Source organism: Dermacentor silvarum, unplaced genomic scaffold, assembly GCF_013339745.2.
Source record: "Dermacentor silvarum isolate Dsil-2018 unplaced genomic scaffold, BIME_Dsil_1.4 Seq933, whole genome shotgun sequence".
Taxonomy (NCBI): domain Eukaryota; kingdom Metazoa; phylum Arthropoda; class Arachnida; order Ixodida; family Ixodidae; genus Dermacentor; species Dermacentor silvarum.
In genome coordinates this window covers 27153-50529 of record NW_023606986.1, presented here as the reverse complement: position 1 = coordinate 50529, position 23377 = coordinate 27153, and the positions used below count along the sequence as shown (strand labels likewise).

Genomic DNA, 23377 nt, shown 5'->3' with positions numbered 1-23377 from the left:
TGGCAACAACGACGGTACTATTTAATTGCAGGGTGTGCATTTCTAAGAAAACACTTTTTCAACACAAACCTGTTATATACAAGGCCCCAGAGACAGTATGAAACATGTAACGTAGTTCATGAAAGCATTTCAGCCACCAGTTTCGAAAGGAAGAAGCAAACCGGAGGGCGAAAGCTGAGAGTCGGAAGTATTGGGCCAAGACCAAGCAGCTTAACGGGAAGAGGACAACACACTTGCATTCATGCACCGTCCAATCGGACCTCTAGTTACTCTTGGTGAGCCAACGTAAACGTAACGTCATTTTTTTAAATAAAAACAATACATCGAAGACAGTTCTATTACTATGCCAAACAATGTCTTTCGTGTGTTTTTTTTTCATTTATTGTGGCTGTATGTTTCTGCCACCTGTGAGGAAAAATAGTAGACCTCTTCAGATTGTAAAGAAATCGATCGCCTGTACACACTCGGCACGATCTCTAATAATGCATGTGTGCTTTGCAGTTAGCCGGTATTTACATAGGTGAAAGGCACGAAGTTTTTTTTTTTTTTTTTGAGATGACAAGCAATATTGCTCTTGATCGAATTGCGCATTCACTTGATCGAATTGAGCATTCAAGTTTCTCTCCCAGGGATCGTATGTGAGCATTACACATTCAGATATATCACGATTCTTTTTTATAGGAGTGACGGTACGGCTACAGTGTCTTCTGATGCGTGGGTCTTACAGCGTGCTATCGGACAGACCCACAGCGGTACTAACACCCATTTCCACTCACGACCGTACGTGTGATTTTGGCATGCCGTGTGGGCTTGACAGGTGTGATTGTGCACGTCTGTATTGTATTCGTCTGAACGTTCCCTATACGAAATAGTAGTACAAAATTTTGATGATAGGCTCGCTGCTTTGCCCTTCGTGCAATGTACGAGAGGATATAGCACACTTAATGTGCAATTGGAACCTCTACACTTCAAAGGACCTTCATAATGACCAAATTATTTTTGTATGCGAGTGTTCGCACCTTGGGCTACAACATGCACTTGGACCATGGACGAATGCCGCCGCAGCGTCCCATGCTGCGAATGTGCTCCTAACATTTTTTGCGATACGCTGGTCTCACCGATTTTTTCGTACTTCTGTATGTTACGTGTGGTGTGTTTCCCGTCTGTTATGTGTCCATCATATGCATTATCTCATTTGCGTATCATTTCATTCATCATGGCATCCACCTGAAGTAGCCCACTCGGCGTACCGCGAAGCTAAATTCTGCACTTTTTTGTGAAGATCGAGCCCCTCTCTCTCACTCTCATTCAGACAGAACTCTATTGCCTTCACATAGTAGTTCTTCATGCGAAGTTGGCGCACGTCACTCATATTTGACGTCCAAAGAGCGCAGTTCCTAACGCTTAAACACCAAGTTTTTCCCGGCTTAAATTTGAGTGAACTAGTGCTCGCATTCTGTGCGCGCAGAGACCAAGAGCAGAGACATCGCGACGAAAGAAGGAAGCTGAAAAGGCAGAAGACCGGTACTATGGTGGTGACCCGGTCCGTGACCCCACGGTGGGTTTGTGCGATTGAATAAGACATCATCATCATCATCATCGTCGTCGTCGTCGTGGTCCCGGATGTATCCACAAATACTAGGATTCGAATCCATGTCAGGGGCAGCGCGTTTCCCCTTATGTCGACTGAATGAACATCAACTGCGCCACTGCTTCGTACGATGCACTTTAATGTCAGTGTTGCATCCAATTTCCCTGACAGAGGGAATAACAAAATCGTTTCAATCTCGGTCGATTTAAAAAGCTGCTCTTACTTGACAAAAGCAGCGCAAAGAATGACGAGTAATAAGGAACACATCGATTCAAATAAGAGCGTTGAACCTGCCTTTCTTAGTCCTCGCCTTTCTTAGCGCTGTTCTTGCCAAATATGAACGTTCACCAACTTAAGTATCCCTTGCTATTTCTGATAAAAAGCAGCTGACATGAAAGAACACCGGTCACTCATGATAACGATGGGAACACTAGCTTATGGAATGGTCACTGACGAAAGGCTTTCGCAGACAGCATTTTTCGTGTGAATTGGGGGTGATTATTTATCAATGAAGAGGGGTTTGCTACTGGACCTTGACAAGTGATCTTTGTTTTCTGTGACGTGCTACACTGAAGCATATGACGTCACTTGCACAAATTGGCATTTTTTTCGCGAAACATCCCTGGTTTCATGCACACGATACTTTACTCGAAAAAAAATTTCTGGGTAAGAGTGACGATCCGGAATTGTGAACGCCTCTCAAACTGGTCGAACAGGGTGAGTCAACTCTACACGGTTCACGTGAACCTCATGCACTTCTTTTTTCTTTATTGATTTCTGTCCTGCTTGCTATGGATGAACAATACCAGAAGGTTTACCAGAACGGTCAATATAAACACATGCCTGCTGCTCGACGCACCCTCGATACATATGAACTTCCCCATACCTTCACAACAGGATAGCTATTTTAGCCTTCAAAAGTTAGGAAACAGCTGGAACAAGGGTAAAATCTGAGCATAGATTGCTTTTTTGAAAACGTTCCGTTCGGTTACGACTAATTTATCGCTCTTGCTTCAATGTGGCCGGCATTAGCTACAGTTCTCATGCTCATTTCTTGGTTGCAATGACTGTCGGCGTCCTTCATTCAGTGGTTCTTCGCATCTCTCGTTGAGTCCCCAACCGTTGCTGCTTGCTGGTGTACACGCAGCCATGAGTATCGGTCGCTTCCACCGTGTCATAGGTGCCTGCGCACAACCTTGGAGTGTCTCAGTGTGCCGGCGATGGTGACCAGCGGCACGATGAAGTTCTCCGTGTCCAGTTCGGACAGGTCGAGCCTCTTCAGTGGCTCAAGCGTCAGGCACGCTGGCGACCCTTTCGTGTAGACGCCGCAGACGAGGCCCAGGGTCTGGCCGAACACGTTCTCGGCCAGGGTGGCGACAAGCCTGTTCGCATCCGTGCCTGTGCACTCGGTCAGCGCGTCGTTGTAGCATCCCAGCAGGTCGTAGTAGTAACTGCATGCACAACAGGGTGGAAAGAGCATGGGTAGACGTTATTGATTGATTGAATTGATTGATTGATTGATTGATTGATTGCTTGCTTGATTGAGCGACTGACTGATTGATTGACTGATTTATTGAGTCATTGGTTGAGTGATTGATTGATTGTTCGATTGATTGATTGAGTGGTCGCTTGGTTGCTTGCTTGATTGATTGATTTTAGCGTCACAAAGCAACACTCGGGTTATGAGAAATGCCAGTTGTGGAGGGCCTCCGTATCAGTGTTGGTCACCAGGATTTTTTCAACATGCACCTAAATTTAAGTATACGAGCGACTCTGCATTGCGCAGCAACCGAAATGCGCCCGCCGCGGTTTCGTAATCAGCACCAGAGCGCTATATTGGCACTTCGCCGCCGCAGAGGGCGTGGACCATAGTTTAATGCCGAAATCTAAAGGCAGAAAGGCTGTCTAGTTGGCTGTTACAGCTACAGCCCTCAAGAAAACACACGACGACACGAAATAGAAGGCATGAGCGGTTGTACCATATATTCTGCTCGTTGTAAAGTTCAGTTATGCGGTTCACCGTGCCGCAACTGCCGGCTGCAGGTTATGATGGAGTCTGTAATAGAGGGACCCGAATTGACTCAGACGACCCTGTGGGTTCATTGCTGTGCACTTGCAGCACGGTACATGAAAGTTTTCGTATTCCGCCAGCATTAGAATACTACCGCCGAGGCGGGGGAATCCAACGCGCGACCTCGTGCTCCACAGCGCAACACCATATCTATGTCCACTGAGCAACCGAGGCAGGTACGTCTACGTGTTTTTCCTAACCAGCGCTCGTCCTGTCTGCCCAGCGTCTTCGTTTATCCTTGTGCTTTCCTAAATCGTGCTCCAGATGCCAGTATAAACGCAAGCTTGTTGTAGAGAGTTGGGCTAATTGGAAAATTCGCGTTGTCGATGCAACACCAAAAGTTGGGCCAGGTTGCTACGTATTCATGGTCACAGAGAATAGAATAGCATATTATTATCCATTGGCTGCCAAAACTCAAGCGGTCTACAACCGTTTGAGTTTTGAAACAGAGCATTACGTCAGACGTATAGCAGTACGTGCACAGCACAAGGAAGAACAAAGCAAATCAACGAAGCAGAAAAATCACGGAAACAATCGCGAGAGTGCAGGCCACTGTCATACAACAAAGATATTGCATTTACAGTTAAAACAGAATCGCACAACTAAGAATGCACACGTTGTCATGCACAATGACATAAACAGCAGAATCATAATGGTAACCATTAACATAATGGGTGCTGGGATACAACGCTTCTGGTGCTCCTTTTCTTCGACGCTTCAGTGTACAGCAAGTGCACGGTCAATACGGGCTTCTGATGGTAAGTGGATGGAGACAGGACTTTAAAGGCAGTCCCGAAAAATCGCAAAATCCAGCACTGAGCAGTTTTGAAAGTGATATTTGCCCTCCTTGCATAAGCACACTACTTATAAATTATATGAAAAGATCAGCATCCGCACAAAGATGCTTCATTATTTGATTTAAATTGAGCTTCCAGTCCACACTGCGATCTCTTTAGAAACCAAGCGGGTGGGGTTACAAGACGATTCGAAAAGGTAACATGTGAATTAAAGCAGGCAACAATGCGGTTGTCCCACATTTCCAGATGTCACACAGTCCATGCCAAAAAGGCGGTCGCTGTTAACGGGAGTGGCTTAGAGGTAGCCATTCCAAATAGATATTTTGAGTAAAAATGAGAAGTGAGGGCCCATTTATTAACAGCGAAGCTGTTCAAGCCAGCCGTAAAAGGTGCGCGTTTCACGAAGCTATCATCATCAGCATTGGCTCGAGCGTCGTCGTCTTCTATCGCAGCTGGCTCGTTGGCGCCCCTTGGCTTGCTCTCGTGCCGTTGGAGGCTGTGCCTAGCGCGAGCACGTGCTTAAAAAATATAAGGTAACTTTAAAGTGATTCCCAACGATATCATCAAAAATAACATTTCTCAAATTGGTTAATAGATATGCAGACTATACTTAAAAATCACCTTCAGCAAGGATTGAGGCTCTTCAAGGTAGCTTTCAAGCCACTGCTCCCCCCTTCGTCGTCGTCGTCTCCTTCCACAGTTGGCTGCGTGGCCGCTAATCTTTGCAGCGTGAAATTTCACTTCTCTTCTGTCGTCGTAATGGGGAGGCAAAGCTTGCACTAGGCCGCGCAAAGCTCGAGTCACAACGAAGCTGGCCGATCGATTGCGTCTCCCGGTAGTAGCTAGGTTGAAGTTGGCTATCTCAAGGTTGAACTTGGTTGTATCTAGGTTGAACTTGGCAGCAGCTAGGTTCGGCCTTGGCTATGCCTGAGTTGAGCTTGGTTATGCCAGGTATCTCTTAGGTTATGACGCAATCGATCGGCCGGCTTCGCTGTGTCTCGAGCTTTGTCTCCAGCTTAGCTGTGTCTCGAACTTGTGTCTCGTTAGACAGTGCAAGCTTTGCCGTTGATTACTTTTTTGCGACTCTGTTTCGGCCCTCTACTCTCAGTTACAATAATAAACTGGAAATACCGTTATCAGACGACCATGTCATGCCCCCCTCCAACGGAACAACAAGTAAAAATACAGTTCTACACCGTTCTGGTACTCCAACAGCAAAAGTAGCAGCAGTAATGTCTATCAGTATAAGAAGCAAAAGCAAGCGAATTAACACACGTTTTCTAGGTTACAGTATAGATTGCAATGCGCGTTCAAATAAATTTTAGTCTCAGCCGAAAAAACATTCCTCAGCAGTGCATTCCATTCACTGATTGTACGTGGAAAGAAGAATTAAACGTATTTCTGTGCATGACATATAGAAGCAGGTTATGTGCGTGGCGGTTTCTCGGTGAGAGGGGCAGTAACGACTTAGTCTATGTAAACTTGTTCAATTTCACCACAAAGGTTGCAAAAATGTGGGCCCAGAAATTTTTTTCTTCGTTTTTCCAATGCAGGGGCGGCGTTTCGGTGCTATGTGTCCATTAGAGAATCGGTCCATTTTTGCTTGCTAAAAGTAAAACCGATATGAGCGCCTTTGATCCATGTGCATTTAGTAACGTCATTAAACGTAGAAGAGGCCCCTAATTATGGACGCTTATTCTAGCTTGGTCAAAACATTCAATTTCTAAGGCAAAAGCTCTAAAAAATATGTTGTTTTCACGTTGAATATCACTATACGAGGTAAGTTTGTTAGCGATGGTCTCCCCCAGGTATTTGTATTCATGGACTTTGTTGCACGTTACATGTTTTTGCAGCTAACAGGAATCAGATGAGAAGTTGGAATTCATTATAACCTGGGCAAATACTGCACCCCTTGTCCTAATCAGTGACCTAACATTCTGGCGCGTTGCGCCGCAGTCTTGCATTAATTAAACTTCCGAGAAAACTAGTATTCAGAAAACTTTCTTGCAGCTTGTCCTGTCCAACTTGCCATCGAGGACGCTCGGAGAGTGAAGCATCTTCCGGAGCAGGACACAAAGCGGGGTAAATAGTCGGCACCGCACCAGGCTCGAGGCTACGTTGTCTTGGTGGAAGACCAGGACTGGGCTAAGCTCAGCGGGTATTTTTTTAAAGAAGGACACGTTCGAAACGAAGTCAGCAAATGCGGCTGCTCTTCAGTGTTGTCCACTCCTTGCACCCAGTTGCGCGCAGAAATCAGTCCACCTCCGCCTCTGAGGGCCCTCGCGTAGAAGCCTATGCGTGACTATAACCAGCCCTGAATGTGTTGGGCAGAAGTCAACGCCTCAGTATGCGCCCGACATTGTTGTGTATTCGCACTTCGTGCTTGTTCAGCGCTGCACAGTGAACGCATGTAGTGCGGGAAAGCTTCCAACAGTTACGACAAGAACTGTGGCAGCCATACTGAGGGCGTCCCACTGCGAGCAACGACCGAGGAAGACTGGGAGTGCAGCAATCTAGGGCAAGGCCGTGGGACGAGCAAGAGCAGATGCAACGAGCATGGTAGCTGACACAAACCTGTAACATGTTGCTGTTGTTTGATATGTTTACAAGCTAACCACGTTAATTTCGATGTCGCGATTTGCTGTGTTTTGCGGTTGGCTGAGCGCACTTACTTTATCATTGATTTGAGTTGCGTTTTAAGTGACATTCGCCGTTGGTATTTTGTACATGCTGCGTGTACGTCCACAGAAGTCGACCTCACAAGTTATCTCCGACTTGAAAATTTCGTGTCAGTACCTCAACTCGATAAAGGCCAATTGCAATAAATGGTTGGGCCTAGTTTGAGATAGTGTATACATATAACAGCTTCTGTGCAAAACTGTACGTTTGAAATAAGAGTGGATTCCGCACGAATGGCACTCAAAAGTAGAAATTTTTGAAATTGAAACTGATTTCGATTTCGAGCAGCGATTTTCTTGCGTATTTCAGCTCACATTGTCTCGTATATTTGTTCTACTTTTTCAACTGTATGCTAATCTCATGGTATTGCTTTATTTTGCTGCCATATAGTAATTCCTCTTACCACCTAACCTTGACCGGAGGTCCCAATACAGTCTTTGACTATGGGACCTCCTTTTGTATTTCATATCTATAAAAAACATGCAACCTTTTTGAAGCAATAAACTTTCAAACTTTGAAAAAAAAATGCCGCTATTACCGCTCCTTTGAAATTACGCATGACTGGAGAACAGGTGGCTCCTCTGCATGAACCGAGAGATTAGGCGAGGACGCGGCCGCCCACTTGGCGCTCAGAAATCCTACCAATCAATTAGTCAATCAGAGCACGAGCCTATGCCCTTTATTATGGCAGTCCTGGACCACCAAAAAGTAGTTTCTTTTTATTCTATGGACAAAGCGTTCATACGTCATTTGCGTGAGTGCTGCGGTTTGACCAACTGCCCCAGTTTTCCATTCTAATCAAGCACAACGCCTAGCAAACTAGCCAAGTCCAGTTACCTCTCACGACAAAAAAAATTAGTTTTTTTTTTGCGCAAAATGTAGACAGCAAACGCATGTATGAGACGCATGAATATTTTCGAATCGAAAAAGCAAAAAAAAAAAAAAGAGCGTAGGTCTTACCAGCAACCGTAGGCCACCTGGCTTTCAATTGGCGCTCTTGCGACTGCCGTGTTCAGGTCGATGACCAAATCGCGGATGCAACCGTTCATCTTGACGCCCACCTTGTTCAGGCACCGGATGGCGCTGTTGTACACTGCGCATAAAATATGCAGCAAGGAATGTAATAAGGTAACACTGTTAGGTCTCTATGAAAACATTTTTTTACAGCTTGTCAAGCAGATGCTTGGCGAGCAGATAAAGTGTCGGGACTTTCAATGTATGAAACTTTTCGGGCCTGAAGCCTCGTGTTAGTTTTCTACGATGTCTTCGTAGAACATACAGAGAGAGAGACAGAGGGAGACGCATACATGCGTGCATACATACATGCGTACATGCGTACGTGCATACATACATACATGCGTGCGTGCATACATACATACATGCGTGCGTTCATACATACATACATGCGTGCGTGCATACATACATGCGTGCGTGCATACATACATACATACATACATACATACATACATACATACATACATACATACATACATACATACATACATACATACATACATACATACATACATACATACATACATACATACATACATACATACATACATACATACATACATACATACCATACATACATACATACATACATACATTATTTAAAGCGTCACCTTTAGGCGCGAGAGAGAGAGTGATGGCGAAGAGGAATAGGCGCTATTTTCTGCACCCCCTCAGAGAGCACGGATAAGCGCCTTGGGGAACGCGACATCAATCAGAAAGAAGAGAGAGAGAAGGTCGAGGCGGTCACTTTGCCGTCAGAGGTAGCCAGGTGGCGCAGTAACAAGTTACACAACAGCGCCGTGTCTTCCAGGAACGTGAGGAGGATACTATAGGCTGTTGCACCAGAACGCCATGACAGCGCTTCCTTTCTCTTAGAGCGTCAGAGGGTTAGGTCAACTATCTGCCCGATTTCATAGGGCTCTTGCGCTCAGTGAAAGAAACAAAAAGCGTTGAAGCGCGTGTAGGCCAAGTCATCATAAACAGCGCTGTAAGCTTTGGCTTTCAAGATATTCCTCACTTCCCAAGGACGAACGAGCTCTATAGGTGATCCCCAGGTGCGTACGCGACTGTACATGAACACCCGTAAGTTACTCTGCGAAATAAACACTTGTGTTCAATGCAAGTAGGTTTGTGTAAGTGCGCACGCGTATATTATCGTACACAGTGCTATAGGTAATATGAATTGGTTCACGCGTGCCTTAGCATTTGGTTCCCGATGTTGACCATACCGCAGTAATTCTCTTCTCCTTGCATAAACCACACTTGATGAAAATATCGGTAAGTGAACTTAACATTCATCATCGTTGAACCAATAAGCAATGAAGACTTAGTTGACGTACCGCGTATATCGAGCCAAAACGAGCAGGCACCAATTGTAAGCGCTAAATACCATGCACTCGATTTTAGTTGCACCATCATTCATGACACAAAATCACTTCGGGTAGGAAAGGGCGTTGTAGCACATGTCAAACGAGACCATAAGATTTGCTTGCCCAAGATTTCTCCTGTTATCGTTTCTTAAGCGATAATGGTGGCCATGCATACATTCCTTCGCGACCCGGGGCAGGAAACATCAAGTTTCGAAATAAATCCCTCCTGTTCCAAAGACGAATCGAGAGGATTAAAAATTACCTATAGTCGGTGACAGCCTAAAAATAAAGGGTTGTATGCACGCTCTCCAATTCAATCACAATGTGATGAATGTGTGTTGTTTAGTGGCGCAAGGGCCAGATATGGCCAAAGAGCGCCATGCCAGTGCCTGTGAGTATGCAGTGGAGCGATGAATTCTGAGCAGCAGATACAATCACAATGTGCGTAGATGCACCAGCCAGTTAGGTTCGCCAATTTTCATGTGACGTAAAGTTGTTTTGTGTGGTTTAGGGGGCCCTCCAATACATTTCAAGCCACAGTCTCTTTGTTGCTGGTTGCGTAGACTGACGGTGGGAGATGCTTCAAGCGTAGTGCCAAAGAACCGACATCAAGATATTTATATTTTAATCACGCAAACAAATCACATCATCGCTGCCGACTGCATCATCGCTTAGTGGCGCCCACTAGGAGCATCATCGAATCAAACCAAGTACGTGGTAATTAAAAGTGTAAATAGAAAACGAGGTGTCATCAGAAAGAAAGTGAGAGAAACAGAGACATTGGATCCAAAGAATGGAAACAATAAAGACCATGCCGAATTACAAGAATGGGAAGAAAAACATTAAAAGAGAAAATCTGTACGATAACACAAAGGACAGTGCCTTGCTATTTGAGGCTCGAGCTGGTTGCCTAAGGACAAAGGCATACCGAAAGAAATATTCGCAACAAAATGAGGTATGTGTATTCTGCAGGGAAAATCCTGAGACCATTCAGCACATCCTAATGGAAAGCGAAGGGATTAAACCAATGAGACCCGTAGGTAAAGTACACGTTCCAGAAGCGCTGTATCTATAGAGCATATCTGATGTACAGTATACTTGTATGTATACATTCCTGCATAGCATACCTGTTTAAATAAAGCAGGATAGATGACTATTTGTCACTGCCCCGTCTCGAAGGGATGCCTGTCAATCATCATCATCATCGACGGCACCACTCGCTTGACCGTGATTCGTTCAAAACAAAGTTGCAGGATAGTCAAGGCGCTGCAGAAAGTGTGATAGATTAAGATTTTGTTTTAATTTTAGGTACCATACTATTTATGTTGACACAAATAGACACGGTCGTTCAAAAAACTACAACTACAAAACTCGGTAGGGGCGCTGGCTGTTATTTCGCTTCTGGCCTCGGAGCATTCCCTCTATGTTATAGAAAAGTGCTCACGCGAGAAGTTCACGCAAAAGCTTCTCTTCTCGCTTATGTACGCTCGTGAGCAGCCTTGTCGCCTCGTTGCCTCGTTTTCCACTTGAAATACACTCGTGAGTGTTGTTCGCGCAGTGCAAGTTTCGCACCTTAGGTGCATCGTTGTTGCCGGATCCTTGTTAATGTCCGCGGTGCTGCACTGAACTTTCTACGCAGGCTAAGAAAGAAGAAAAGTGACGTTGAGCGGTCCCAGGATGCTAGAACATAAGTGACAACCATGGAATGTGCTAAAATGCGCAAATGTAGTTTGCTGCCATGGTAACGGCGCGCTCAGCGCACCGGTGTAACCGCAATCCGTGAACATAGAACATGTAAGCAACCATGTAGTGCAAACTTCCGCTACGTAGGCGGCGCTTCGAGCTCTTTCCTTTGGCAGTGAATGGTTACGTCAGTGGGTGGGAGAAAAGGGGACAGAAGACCATACAAAATTCGAGTTGAGGGCATGCATTCGTTTTCACAGCGGAGCTGTTGAGGGCTCACTCTTCGATGGTCGCGTCCTGCAATAGCAAAAAAAAAACTCTTCTTGGCCGTATGCTGTATGTGCGAATGAAAGCGCGTGAGGGCGAGGGATGCGCGCTTTCACGAGGAGCGAACGAACGGCGGAGAGCAAACGCAACTTCCTAGTGGAAGGGGGGCGGTGGGAGAGGAGGACATCGAGGCACCCTAGCTGTGCGTGTGCATGCCCGCTCTCCCACTGCAGCGCATGCGCGCAGCCCTGCTGGCCTCTGCCGCCTGCGCCGCCGACTATCACTGGGTTTTCGGCCGCCTCTCCCCTAACAGTGTCGACAACAGCGTTTAGCCGATCCGTCACGTAGCCAGCGTTTTGACAGCGGTTGTGTGTGGTCACACAAACAATGCGCACAACTGTTGTCGACGGCGGCGGCGTTTTGCCCGCGTTCGCACCGAGCGCGCGCGGTGTTGGTGACATATTTACGAAGAACGTGCCAACCTTTGCCGTGCACCCTATGGCGGTGTACCGTAGCGACCATAAAGCCATCGTCCCTGGGGTCACGAAATAAATGAAAACCACCGGATCATATATGCTTCTCATTCTTTAATAGTTCAAATAATCAATTAAGCCATCACATCTTAATAGTCATAATTGGAGATACATAATTCCCACCATAGTACAGCTTCGCTGTTCTTCCATGTCCACCCCAGTGGAAGAGCTGACATTTTTTAGGGGCGAAGCACCGTAGGGCCGAGCCTTGTCCCTCCCTCGTCGTCCGTAGCTCTTGTTTGCATGGAGTCCGCTAGGGGCGCTGCGGTGGTTCCCGACGCGCGCTCTCTTTCTCTTTCAGCCATGGATGGTAACGGTCGCTTCTGATAACGGCGCGCCCGCTATGGTTGAAAAGGCTAAGGTGGCGGCTCAACTGCAAGTGGAATCGGGGGTCGCAAAGCTGCTGCAGCACGGCGACGCAGACAACAAGCGGACCCGGAGTCTAGGGCGCGGGAAGCTGCAGAAAAAAATTACACGATCTTCCCGTAGGGGAACCCTGAGTAGTATGCGAAGCAGCCATGGCGTCTACTCAAGTTCCCATTAGTTTTCAGATCGGCCTGTCGCCGCTGCCGTTTCGTGGCAGCGGCTCGAGCCCTCTTCTCCGCGGCGCTGTCCACGGCGCTGACACTGGCGTTGACGCTGGCGCTGTCCGTGGCACTCATCGCGGCGTTGCGGGAGGAGAATGAGAGGAGCGGAGCGCGGGCGCGCGTCATTATACCGCGATCTACAGTGGCGCCCCCCAGCGGAGTATGCAGCGCCTACAGTCGCGCCTCTAACCTAAGCTGCTTCGCATTATCGCGCGCGGAGCCGCAGGTGTTGCCTTTCGTTGCGCAATCCGGAGAGGAGAGGAGCGTCGGAGAGGAGAGGAGGAATGCCGAGAGGAGAGATGAGACAAGGAGAGGAGGGAGAGGAGGATGCGCATGCGCAGTGCGGGTGGGGACGCCGCACGGCGGATGGATGGAGGGAGGGAGTGACATATCCCCGACCATAAGCTGCTTCGCATCTAAAATGGCAACGCCGGCAAGCGGACCCGGAGCTGAGGGCTCGCGAAGCTGCAGCAGTACGGGAACGCCGGCAAGCGGACCCGGAGCTGAGGGCTCGCGCTTGAACCGAGCATCGGCGCCACCAACCTCAGGTAGAGAACGCTACCGGCGTTTTGCCGCCGCTTCCCGCGCTCTCGCCGCCTCTGGGTCCGCTTGCGGGCGTCGCCGTGCTGCTGCTCTGATCACAAGGCAATTCACGGTTACCCGAATGATCCCCCGGTGCTTCGCCCACTCATAATCATTCACATCTCGGATATGCGGTGATTTTTTAGGGGCGAAGCTCCTTAGGGTGTGGGTCTGTCCCTCCTCTGTAGTATGTAGTAGTAGTAGTAGTAGTAGTAGTAGTAGGTAGCCACGTCTACCTTTATGAAAAAAAATTCCGAAAGTTGTGTCCGTAGCGCGGAATCGAACCAGGGACCCCTCGCTTCCGAACGCGCGGCGCTAGCACTACGCCACGAAGCGCACATGCACACACGCACCACGATGACAATAAATACCCAACATTAACGAAAGACTGCGCGTTTCTAACGCGTTTGTGCTAGCACGTTACGGCCCGTGTAAGAAGCTGGTGTAAGACGCTGTGGCCTCTCCGCCTTACCCCCGTATTCATAAACGCTCCTCGACTTGAACTTGACTTGCCACCGCCTTGGGCAGCGCGTTCGAAACGCGTTGAAGGCTGGTGGCAAGTCAAGTTCAAGTCGAGGAGCGTTTATGAATACGGGGTTTATACTCTCTCAGCAGTCATGTGATGGTGTCGGCAAACGCGGTGCACGTTCCGGCATGTGTAAACGGCTGCGTAAGACGCTGTGGCCTCTCCCCCTTACTAGAGAGTACTGCACGTTTCTAACGCGTTTGTGCTAGCGTCCCCTTAAGCGAGAGATGGTGCAATTATAATGTAAGGGCGCTGTTATAAAATAGGAATGACGTCACATATGGCGCGTGTCATTGGTGGAAGTCAATCGTTCGATTTAGTGCGGCGAGACTGAGGCGAATTACCTGGCCGTCGACCTACTCTCTGAGGAGCTTCCTGGGGTACCAGCGGCCATCCTCTGCGACTCCAGGGCAGCCCTCCTCGGCCTAGGACTGCTGTCTACCCGGCTGACGTGCAGGACGCATCCCGGGCAACGAGGCAGCCGACACCCTGGCGAAGGACGCCCACCACACCACTGTGCCCCTCAGTCGGGCCGTGACGGAGGGCGACTTCACAGGACTGGCGCGTGTCATTGGTGGAAGTCAATCGTTCGATTTGCGGGGAGCCGGAGACAATCGAACATCTCCTGCTGGCCTGCCCGGCGTACCTCCAGCAGCGGGGCCCACTCCTGCAGGAGTTCGCCGCCTGGGCCTCCCCTGTGGCAAGGAGGAAGATCTCCTCTTCCCCGGCCGACACCACCTTTCTGCACTTCGGCGAGACTGGGCGACGGCCTCCCACTCCACCCCGGGCCTGACCGGCCTACACTCTGCGGAGGCCTTCCAGATTCACGGTTTACCGTCTCCATGATTCCCTCCGGAGCTTCGCCCACTCATCATTCTACCCGTGGATATGCGGTGTTTTTTTTTTTTTCTTGTATTTTGAGCATTCTTGGCTGAATAACCTCGGACGGCGTACCACTCTCTCTCTCTCTCTCTCTCCAGCCGTCAATCTACGCAACCCGCGACCAAAATATGGTTGCTTGAAAAATATTCGAGGACCCTTTTAATGGGGCTGTTTTCTCCGTACAAATCTATCTCTGTGTCACTGGCTTTAAGAGGCAACCTGAACGTCCTGGCAAATTTTAAGGGTGATCCTGATATCAGTGCTCAGCCAAAGGTAATCACTTTAGCTTGAAACAGCGACCTTTTATTTTCCAATTACCATGGTATTTGCATTAGCAGATCAAAGCCATTAAGTTGTGAGCGGAAACCAGCTGAATCTGCTCTCTTTTAAGAGACGAAGGGCAGATGCACTGCGTTTTTGTGGGTGGAGCTTACATTGAATTCTTAGGTTGCCACGGAGTATGGCAGAGGCGAGTTGGCCACGGAGAGAGCGCAACTCCGCTCAGAGAGCAGCAACGGCCTCGGGGTGGCAAGCGTGGTCCCGTCCATTCTCCCTCCGAAGTCAGTCTGGTATTCCGGTAAATGCAAGCGGACTGGGCGTATTACCGGATCAGCGGAGCCGCAAACGCCAACGGCCTGCACGGTGCCACCCCCCCCCCCCCCCTCTAGCTACCGGGTAGCGCACAGCTCAACCAAACACAGCTAATATTGCACTAACCAAGTGTACTTTACTATGCTGCTGGTGTAAATTTTCGGCACCAACACGAATACGCCGCTGCCGACAATTTACGCCAACCGCGAAGTAGGATACATTTGGTTAATGCGATATTAGCTCTGTGTTTGTCGGGTTGAGCTGCGCGCAATTAGGTGGCTGCCCCAGTGAAGAACGTTGGACTATTGGACCGCGGATGAAAGGAGAGGAAGACAAAGAATAAAGGCAGTGGGGCAGTGTTCGGGCGATCATGTGTCTACGTCCGCAATTCGCGTCACACACACACACACACACACACACACACTTCCATTCATTTTTCATTTATTTATTTGAATTTAAGAACTGCAGTTAATGTCCCCTGTGCTGTCCGTGGTGTCATTGTTTGTAGGTTTCTTCTGATATGACTAATCAAAATCGTGCATCTCGGCTTCCTTTCTTCTCGTTTATATATATATATATATATATATATATATATATATATATATGTGTGTGTGTGTGTGTGTGTGTGTGTGTGTGTGTGTGTGTGTGTGTGTGACGCGAGGTTGCGGACGGAAACAAACATGGTCGCCCGAACACTGCCTTTACTCTTCGTCTTCTTCCTTGACCACTAATGCACCGCACCGTGCTTGTGTGGTTCGTTACACTTCCCCCTCCCCCCGAGAAAGTCGTAGGTACAGGGGCGGATGATACCCTCTTAACCTCCTCACATGATCGATTTCAGTGTGGCGGTCCGGTGACGTCCAGAAGAGCTCAGGTGGCCGAGGCTGGATGTTGCACTCCGGCCGACATATCCATGCTCCAATGGAGAAAGGTTTGGACATGCAGCAGCCGTGGGAACTCAGATGTAGTTGCGACTTGCAGACACATGGTGTCTCCTGCTCGAACGTGCGGTGGACTGGGTCGTTGCGGCGACGTCTCTGTTGGTCTGGTATGCCATGAAAGTGCCCGTGTCTGTTCCGTCGTCGTGCACAGCGTTGTCGCAGGAATCCTTGGAGGGGAGGCAGTCCTGATAGATGGTGCTGAACATGCGTTTGGCGACGTTCCTTTCTTGCAAAACACGGTATTCATTGAGGTCGCCTTGGATAAAGTAGGCTTGGGTGTTGATGTCCTTCTTGTTGTCGCATCTGTGGAAATTTCGGTGACGGTCTTCGTCGCCATTTGTTTCGAAGTCGTGGTCAATGCTGTTCTTGTAGTTGTTGGTGTTTATGATGTTGTTGCGACATTTCTTGAGGTAGCGCTTCTATCGAAATATGCCTTTGATTTCTTTCGCAAATTAAAGTCAGGATCAATTAGTACAGCTGATACACTGCTCCTTTTTGTGAGACTTGTCTGGTGGCGAGGGCAGTTTGTCCGGATTCTCAGAAGACTCTTCTGACGCTGCTGGAACTTCATTCAGAATCGGACGCTTCTGTAATTTTACAGTGTGCGATGCTGCTTGGCGCGTGCGAAGCTTCTAAAGTGTCATGCGGCTTGTTGAGGTGTAGTATGCAGAAGAAAGCTTGAGAGTCAGCGAAGCAGCTTGATCTCTAGATTTAAGTGGTTCCAAATTGTCTTCGCCTTGAAAGGTACGTCCATTGGTGCTGGTGCTTGTGTTCTGATTTCGTCTTGGCAGTAAGCAAGTTGGCTTCGTTTCACCAGAAGAACTGATTGTTGCTGTACTTTCTTGATTCGTGTTGCTGATACAGTTTTTGTCCATGCAGTTTCGAATTCCTGGTGATTGATCGCTGGAGGATGTCGCAGCGGATGTGGCTTGCCCAGTGGCGCTCAGTCGTGTAAAACATGCACTGCCGCGGAGCGCTTGTGACGATTATCCTAGCACGTTCACTTCGAAGCATTAAAAAAATCCGCGGCTGTCTTTCGGCATGCAAGCTTCTGAAAAGCCCGGGATCAATCGTTGCTGTGTTTGCCGTGTCGCGACGGAACGCTCTAAGGATGATAAGTCTTTTCCAGCCAACGGTCGGCTACTTTTTTTTCAATAACAGTGATAACGCCAGTGGCCCAAGCTTTGTGGTAAAGTTCAGTGCGCAGGGATAGCTCTTAGTTTTTTTATTGTTTTGTCAACATCATCACTATGTCACCGCGGGAAGCCTGAAAAGTGTAAGGTCAATACGTCACGTGGTGACACCAACGCGAATTAAACCCTGATGTCCAGGAAAGCTGGACATGGGCATGCACATGGTGTACGTGCACAAAAGTAGTTGAGTTATCATAGTTTTGAATCATAGTCATCATAGTTTTGAATAGTTGCATCCGTACAATGCGTCAAGTAAACTCAGCAGATTAACTGAGCAAGCCGTCTACGTTTCGTGGGCGCCATTAGGCGCGCTCGTATCCTTGTTATCGTGACGATTACGAAAGCGCATACTCACGTTTTCACGTTTATTATACTGCTTTTGTTCATGTTCTCGCTGCAGGAAGAGCGTTTCTAAGACACGCGCTCACTGCGTGCTTAGGGTATAGCATTTAACTGTCCGCTCTTATTATCCTCTGAAGGATCTAAATTGCACATTAGGCTAATGCGCGGACAATTGTTTCTCTTTGTTTACGGATCACGTAGACAAAAAAAAGTGTGTCAGTTATATGTCCCGCAAATGTCCAACTGACCTTGCAACATGCGAGAGGTGGCTTCTGAATAATCGCGTTTCGTCTACAAGTTCCCTCCCCTAAGTTGGCCCACAGCCAGATATTCAATGGTCCCGGCCGCCGAACAAAGCTACAAAGACATCTTCCGGGTCCTGTCCTGGCAGTTCTTTTTTGATACATACAGTGTGTCAGTGACGCACTTACCCGTAGTGATAGAAAAACTTGCGCAGAAAGATTGCAGCTCTAACACAAACAGCGGAGCCAAGGCACAATCAAGACGCTGAGACATGAGCGCAAGTGTGGCGTCAGAAATCGGTGATAAGCCAATTAACTACTGCTGATTATCATAAGCGGTCAAGAAAGAAAGGCAACTTGACGTACTATATATACTCACGGAATGCAACGCGTCAGTGTAGGGCTAACTAATTTCTGCATTTTTCTTTCTGTACTGCATTGCCTCCAGGAAAGCCGATTCTTAAGCTAACATTGCGATAGATTCCACATTGACGGATCAATCCTCAACATTAGAAATATTGTGAGCTTCTATGATCAATAGCGTCAATTCCTTTGTGGGGTTTTTTTTTCGGTTACGGTGGACTTCTGGAATTGGGCGCTGCATCGACACTTCTTGCAATGTATGGCTAGCCATCCTCCTGCATTCTTTTTTTTTATGCATTGTTCTTGTGCTCGCGCAACCTATCATTTATGCATCTTCCTGACTGACCCACGCAATACCGGCTCCACGCAAGGGTATGCGGCAAACCATGTCTTAAACACATTTAACCAACTCAGCACGGCGTTTATTTATTGCGTGATTTTCTACCACCTGTCCCTTGCATTTATGATTCTGCATAACATTATAAGTTTGTCGGGTGCGGAAAACAACAACCATACGTCAGCACGTTGGGCCTGCATTCTTCAAGTTATGTGAAACATTATACCAATATGATGAATCACCGCTCTTTTTCTTCACAATCACTATCGATGGTTTCTACCGGAATTGTTTTTTTTTCATAAGCGCTCGTCGCAAAGACACGTATCGGCGACGCGCTTTCAACCGACCGGGTGCTAAACGACAAAATCCAAGCCAAGTTCCACTCAGTCATTTTGGCGACAGAGCGATGATAGCGTCGTTCTACCTTCTGCTGCCGGCATGAGCGTGTCGCGGACGCACACACAGTCGTTCCCTTCGAGAGGCTGTGCGCAGTTTCTTGTGGTGCACATGTCTGAGCCAAACGGAGCGCAAACGGTACATTTACCTTCTTCAATCTAGCTGTCTAGTCGTAACAATCATGACTTCCAGCAATATCACGTGGTGTGCCACGTGGTGTGGCAGTATAACTGGCGTACTCACTCGTATGCAGCTCAGTGCGTGGCGTGCAGACGGCCTCGATGTTTTCGTCCGCAGCGTCCAACGCCAGCACAGCGGCCACTCGAGGCAAACCCGTGGCGCACATTGTTGTGAAGTTCCGGGCACATCGCAGCTGCTTAAGTGTAACCTGCGATGGACAATCAAGAAAACCAAACTAGAAACACTATTTTAGAGCGTAGCTATTAGGCGCCAGTTCCTGGTGCGAGCGGCGGCGTCGTCCCTCTTACCGAGCGAACGAGCACAGCGAAGGATGAAAGAGCGAACGCGGAGCGCGGATGAAAGACGGCGATAACGAAGAGAGCGGAGGAAAGCGGAGGAGGAGGGTATGGCGAAAGCGTGAGAAGAAACGTGTAGCGCCGCGCAAGACGGGCTTTGCGGCGTCGATGGCTACGAGATGGCGTCAGAGTAGCGCGCGTCGTCTGTTCACCGATGATGTCATCGGTACCACATATGGAAACAAAGCGCTGCATGAGCGGAGGTCTCTCTGTGGCGGCTGCTGTGAATCGCGCCCACACATCACCCACGCGCTGCCCCTCGCGATCTCCCGAATAGCGAGGCATTCGCGCCACACTTCGCTCCGTTTGCAACGTGTCGCACGAGACAGATTGTCCGCGCCAGCCAATTTATCGCCAAATGAAAACACGTATAGAGCAGCGCTGAAATTTCGCATTTAGGAGTGCAGTAATCGTCGGTGAATTTTTATTGCGATAGCAATTATATGGACACTCAAAAGCAGATTTCTGCCGTCGGCGTCGCCGTCGTCGTCGCCGTCGCCGTGAGGTTCCGTATGACGTCAATGGAGATGAAATCGTCGCCGCGCGCTGAACGCTGTATGTGCGAGTGAAAGAGCGCGAGGGGCGCGCGCTTTGACGGGGAGTGAACGCACGGCGTAGAACAAACGCGCGTTCTGCGCCGTGCTCCCTTAAGGGCTGCAGAAGTAGGCGTCTCTTTCCTCCTTTACAATCACCATATATGCAGAGCAAACGCGCCTTCTTCCGACGCGCGAAAGGCCGTGGGGGAGGGGGAGGAGGGGGAGGGAAGGGAGGCGACGTTGAGGTGCGGCACCAAATGCCTATTTATATCAGAGGCTCCGGCAACAGTCACCAACGCCGCACGCATTTTGAGCGAACGCGGGCAAAACGCCGACGGCGTCGACAACAGTTCTGCGTGTTGCTGGTGCTGCTGCATGTCCAAGTTTATACAGCTGATGAAGCTAATATCAATACTCCGTATAGCTCTCTACAAATGTGCTATCGCAATTGATGCTTCGCCTTTCAGGTGAAACTGCGACAACTTTTTAGGGGCGAAGCTCCTTATAGCGGCACCCGTTCCGTCCCCGTCGTCGTAGTAGTAGTGTGTAACCAGTCTGAGAAAAATGAGAAAAAAAAATTCCGAAGTTGTGTCCGTAGCGCGGAATCGAACCAGGGACCCCTCACTTCCGAGCGCGCGGCGTTAGCCCACTACGCCACGAAGCGGACATGGACACACGCACCACGATGGCAATAAATACCCAACATTAACGAAAGGCCGCGTTTCTAGCGCGTTTCTAACGCGTTTGTGCTAGCGCGTTACGGCCCGTGTAAGAAGCTGGTGTAAGACGCTGTGGCCTCTCCGCATTACCTTCAACGCGTTTCGAACGCGCTGCCCAAAGCGGTGGCAAGTCAAGTTCAAGTCGAGGAGCGTTTATGAATACGGGGGGTATACTCTCTCAGCAGCCATGTGATGGCGTCGGCAAACGCGGTGCACGTTCCGGCATGTGTAAATGGCTGCGTAAGAAGCTGTGGCCGCTCCCCCTTACTAGAGAGTACTGCACGTTTCTAACGCGTTTGTGCTAGCGTCCCCTTAAGCGGGAGATCCAATGATTCCCTCCGGAGCTTCGCCCACTCATCATCATTCACCCCGTGGATATGCTGTGATTTTTTTTATTGCGACGGACACTCCAAGCGAATTTTCGACGTCGGCGTCGCCGTGGTGCTCCGCATATATATAGGTACGGTGGCTAGAAGGGGGAGGTGGGAGCAACGCAGCCGTCGGAGAGCGCGGCGCGTGTTGCAGTGATTCATGATGCCGAGTGGTGGCGCGCGCGTCGACACTAAGATGCCTCCGCTGTAGTTTGGCTGCTGCCGGAGCTAGCGAGTGCTCTCCGTTTGCATGGTTCTGTTCGGTTCTTTTAGCTCCACGGCTCATTCCTGTTTGCATTCACGCTGTGCAGTTGTGCGGCCTTGTGGTGACAATAGTTTTACACGTTGCCATGCCGTAAGAAGCCATGCTAAGTCGCATGAAACGACAGACGCACTGTTTTGCGCCGGGCTGCACAACAGGCTGTTTCTGCTAGAAAAGCAGAAAAAAAAAAAAACATCCCTTTTCTCGGTGCCTGATGACGATGAGGCACTTAAAGCGTGGCAGCGGCTCGGGCCCCATGCATATAAGGCCTTAAACAGGACTTGGAAGATATGCGAGCGCACTTCGAACCCCAGTTGAATCATCTATATAGGGTGTCCCAACTATCATGCAACAAGATTAAAAAATATCCTAATGCCCCGTAGCTGGGCATAACCAAGGCAATGTTGTTTGCCGTCGCTTGTAGATACTCTGATTATTTTTTGCATTCCGCTTAATTACATAATTAGTCTTAATTAATCAACTTCTCGAATATTACAATTAGATGAAAAGAGTCAATGTGAAAATTGTAGAACAACTTAATAAACTACCGATACAACTTTCTTTTGCTCAATACGTGCTACATAAAAGTGTTTTTCCGACCGTGAAAGAAGCCAGCGAATACACGCTAAATGCCTCGAGCGGCCATGGAGTCGCGCGGCAATTTTGCGTGTGTTCGCGGGCTTCTTTCACGCTTGGAAAAACACTTTTATGTAGCACGTATTGAGCTACAGAAAGCTGTACCGGTAGTATTTCAAGTTGCTCTACAATTTTCACATTGACACTTCTCATCTAATTATAATAATTGAGAAGTTGATTAATTAATGAAGACTAATTTTGTGATTAGGGGGAATGCAAAAATAATCTGTGTATCTACAAGCGACGGCAAACAACATTGCCTTGGTTCTGTACAGCTACGGGGCATTGCATATTTTAAAATCTTGTTGCATCATAGTTGGGACGCCCTGTATATTGGATCCTATAATAAAGTGCTGTCTGTCATCCTTTTGGGTATTCTTCATGGTCCCCACCGTTCTAGTTTTCTAAAGCATCATATATTGGTATTAACCAATTTGACGAGCAGGATGCAGTGCGTCGCAGTAATATGACCTAAGGAGCTCTTGACTGCGAGCCTAGAAATCGGTGCAGCTTTTTTTACCCACACTACTAGCATAATCTTCTTCGCATTAGCTGAAAGCATTCTTTTTTTCACTCCCGACGATTCGGGAAAGCACGTAGAACGCGTGCGAGCGAGACGAGCGAAAAGTATTTGTGCCGGCCGTGACGTGCCCGAATCTAATGCATTTTAACACTTAACCGCTCATCAGATGATAGCTGCTATTGATTTGTTGTCTCCTCTACTAACAAGGCACGATATGCATTAGCTTAACGCTAGTTATCTTAAATATGTGACCGTTAAATGAGAACAGAAACGCCCGCTTCGAAACCCGCGGCACCAACCGCCGAGCTTCCGCGCCCGGGGAGCGATCTTTCTGTCGACTGCAGCGCCGCCGCTGCTGTCATGATTGCTTGCAACACTCCGCCGCCGCCGTTGCTCTCACCTCCCCCTTCTAGCCACCGTAATATAGGTATGATATATGCCTACCCACTCCGTACATTCGGGTTATATTGCTGCACTATTCAATCACCAAAGTTGCTCAGACCAGGTCTTACGTTCTTGACTAAATTATTCCTCAGAATTTTGAGAATAGCAGCCCGGAAACAAATGTCACGAATCCTAACACACACAGCGCATGCCTTTTATCTTAAATATTCTCATCCTATTAAATATCGCAAATGCAAAATAATATCAGCACTCAAAGCTAAAATTGACGTAATTTTGCTGACGCGGCTCTTTATGGGCAGCGTAGTGGGGCCTTGTGCGATGTCATTGCAGGCTCTACACGGCGTGTCAAATTTTTTTAAGGGTGCAAGAAATTTCGGCGCATCCGCGCATGTCGCGTCCACG

At 48.4% G+C, this 23377-nt stretch overlaps 1 protein-coding gene across 2 annotated transcripts; it reads right to left on the bottom strand.

The window, feature by feature from the left end:
- On the bottom strand, window positions 1-19362 carry LOC119435822 (uncharacterized). Of its 2 annotated transcripts, XR_007464750.1 has the most exons (4): window positions 19231-19362; window positions 8099-8231; window positions 1020-3042; window positions 1-977 (listed from the first exon to the last, which is right to left on the bottom strand). XR_007464750.1 is itself a non-coding variant. In XM_037702531.2 (3 exons), the coding sequence occupies exons 1-3, from the start codon at window positions 19331-19333 to the stop codon at window positions 2766-2768; spliced, it is 513 nt and encodes a 170-aa protein (XP_037558459.2). In that variant the 5' UTR covers window positions 19334-19362; the 3' UTR covers window positions 1-2765. The 2 variants fall into 2 exon arrangements, 1 of the variants encoding a protein (XP_037558459.2); XM_037702531.2 differs by having other exon boundaries at window positions 1-3042.
- Between the last annotated feature and the right edge of the window lie 4015 nt (window positions 19363-23377).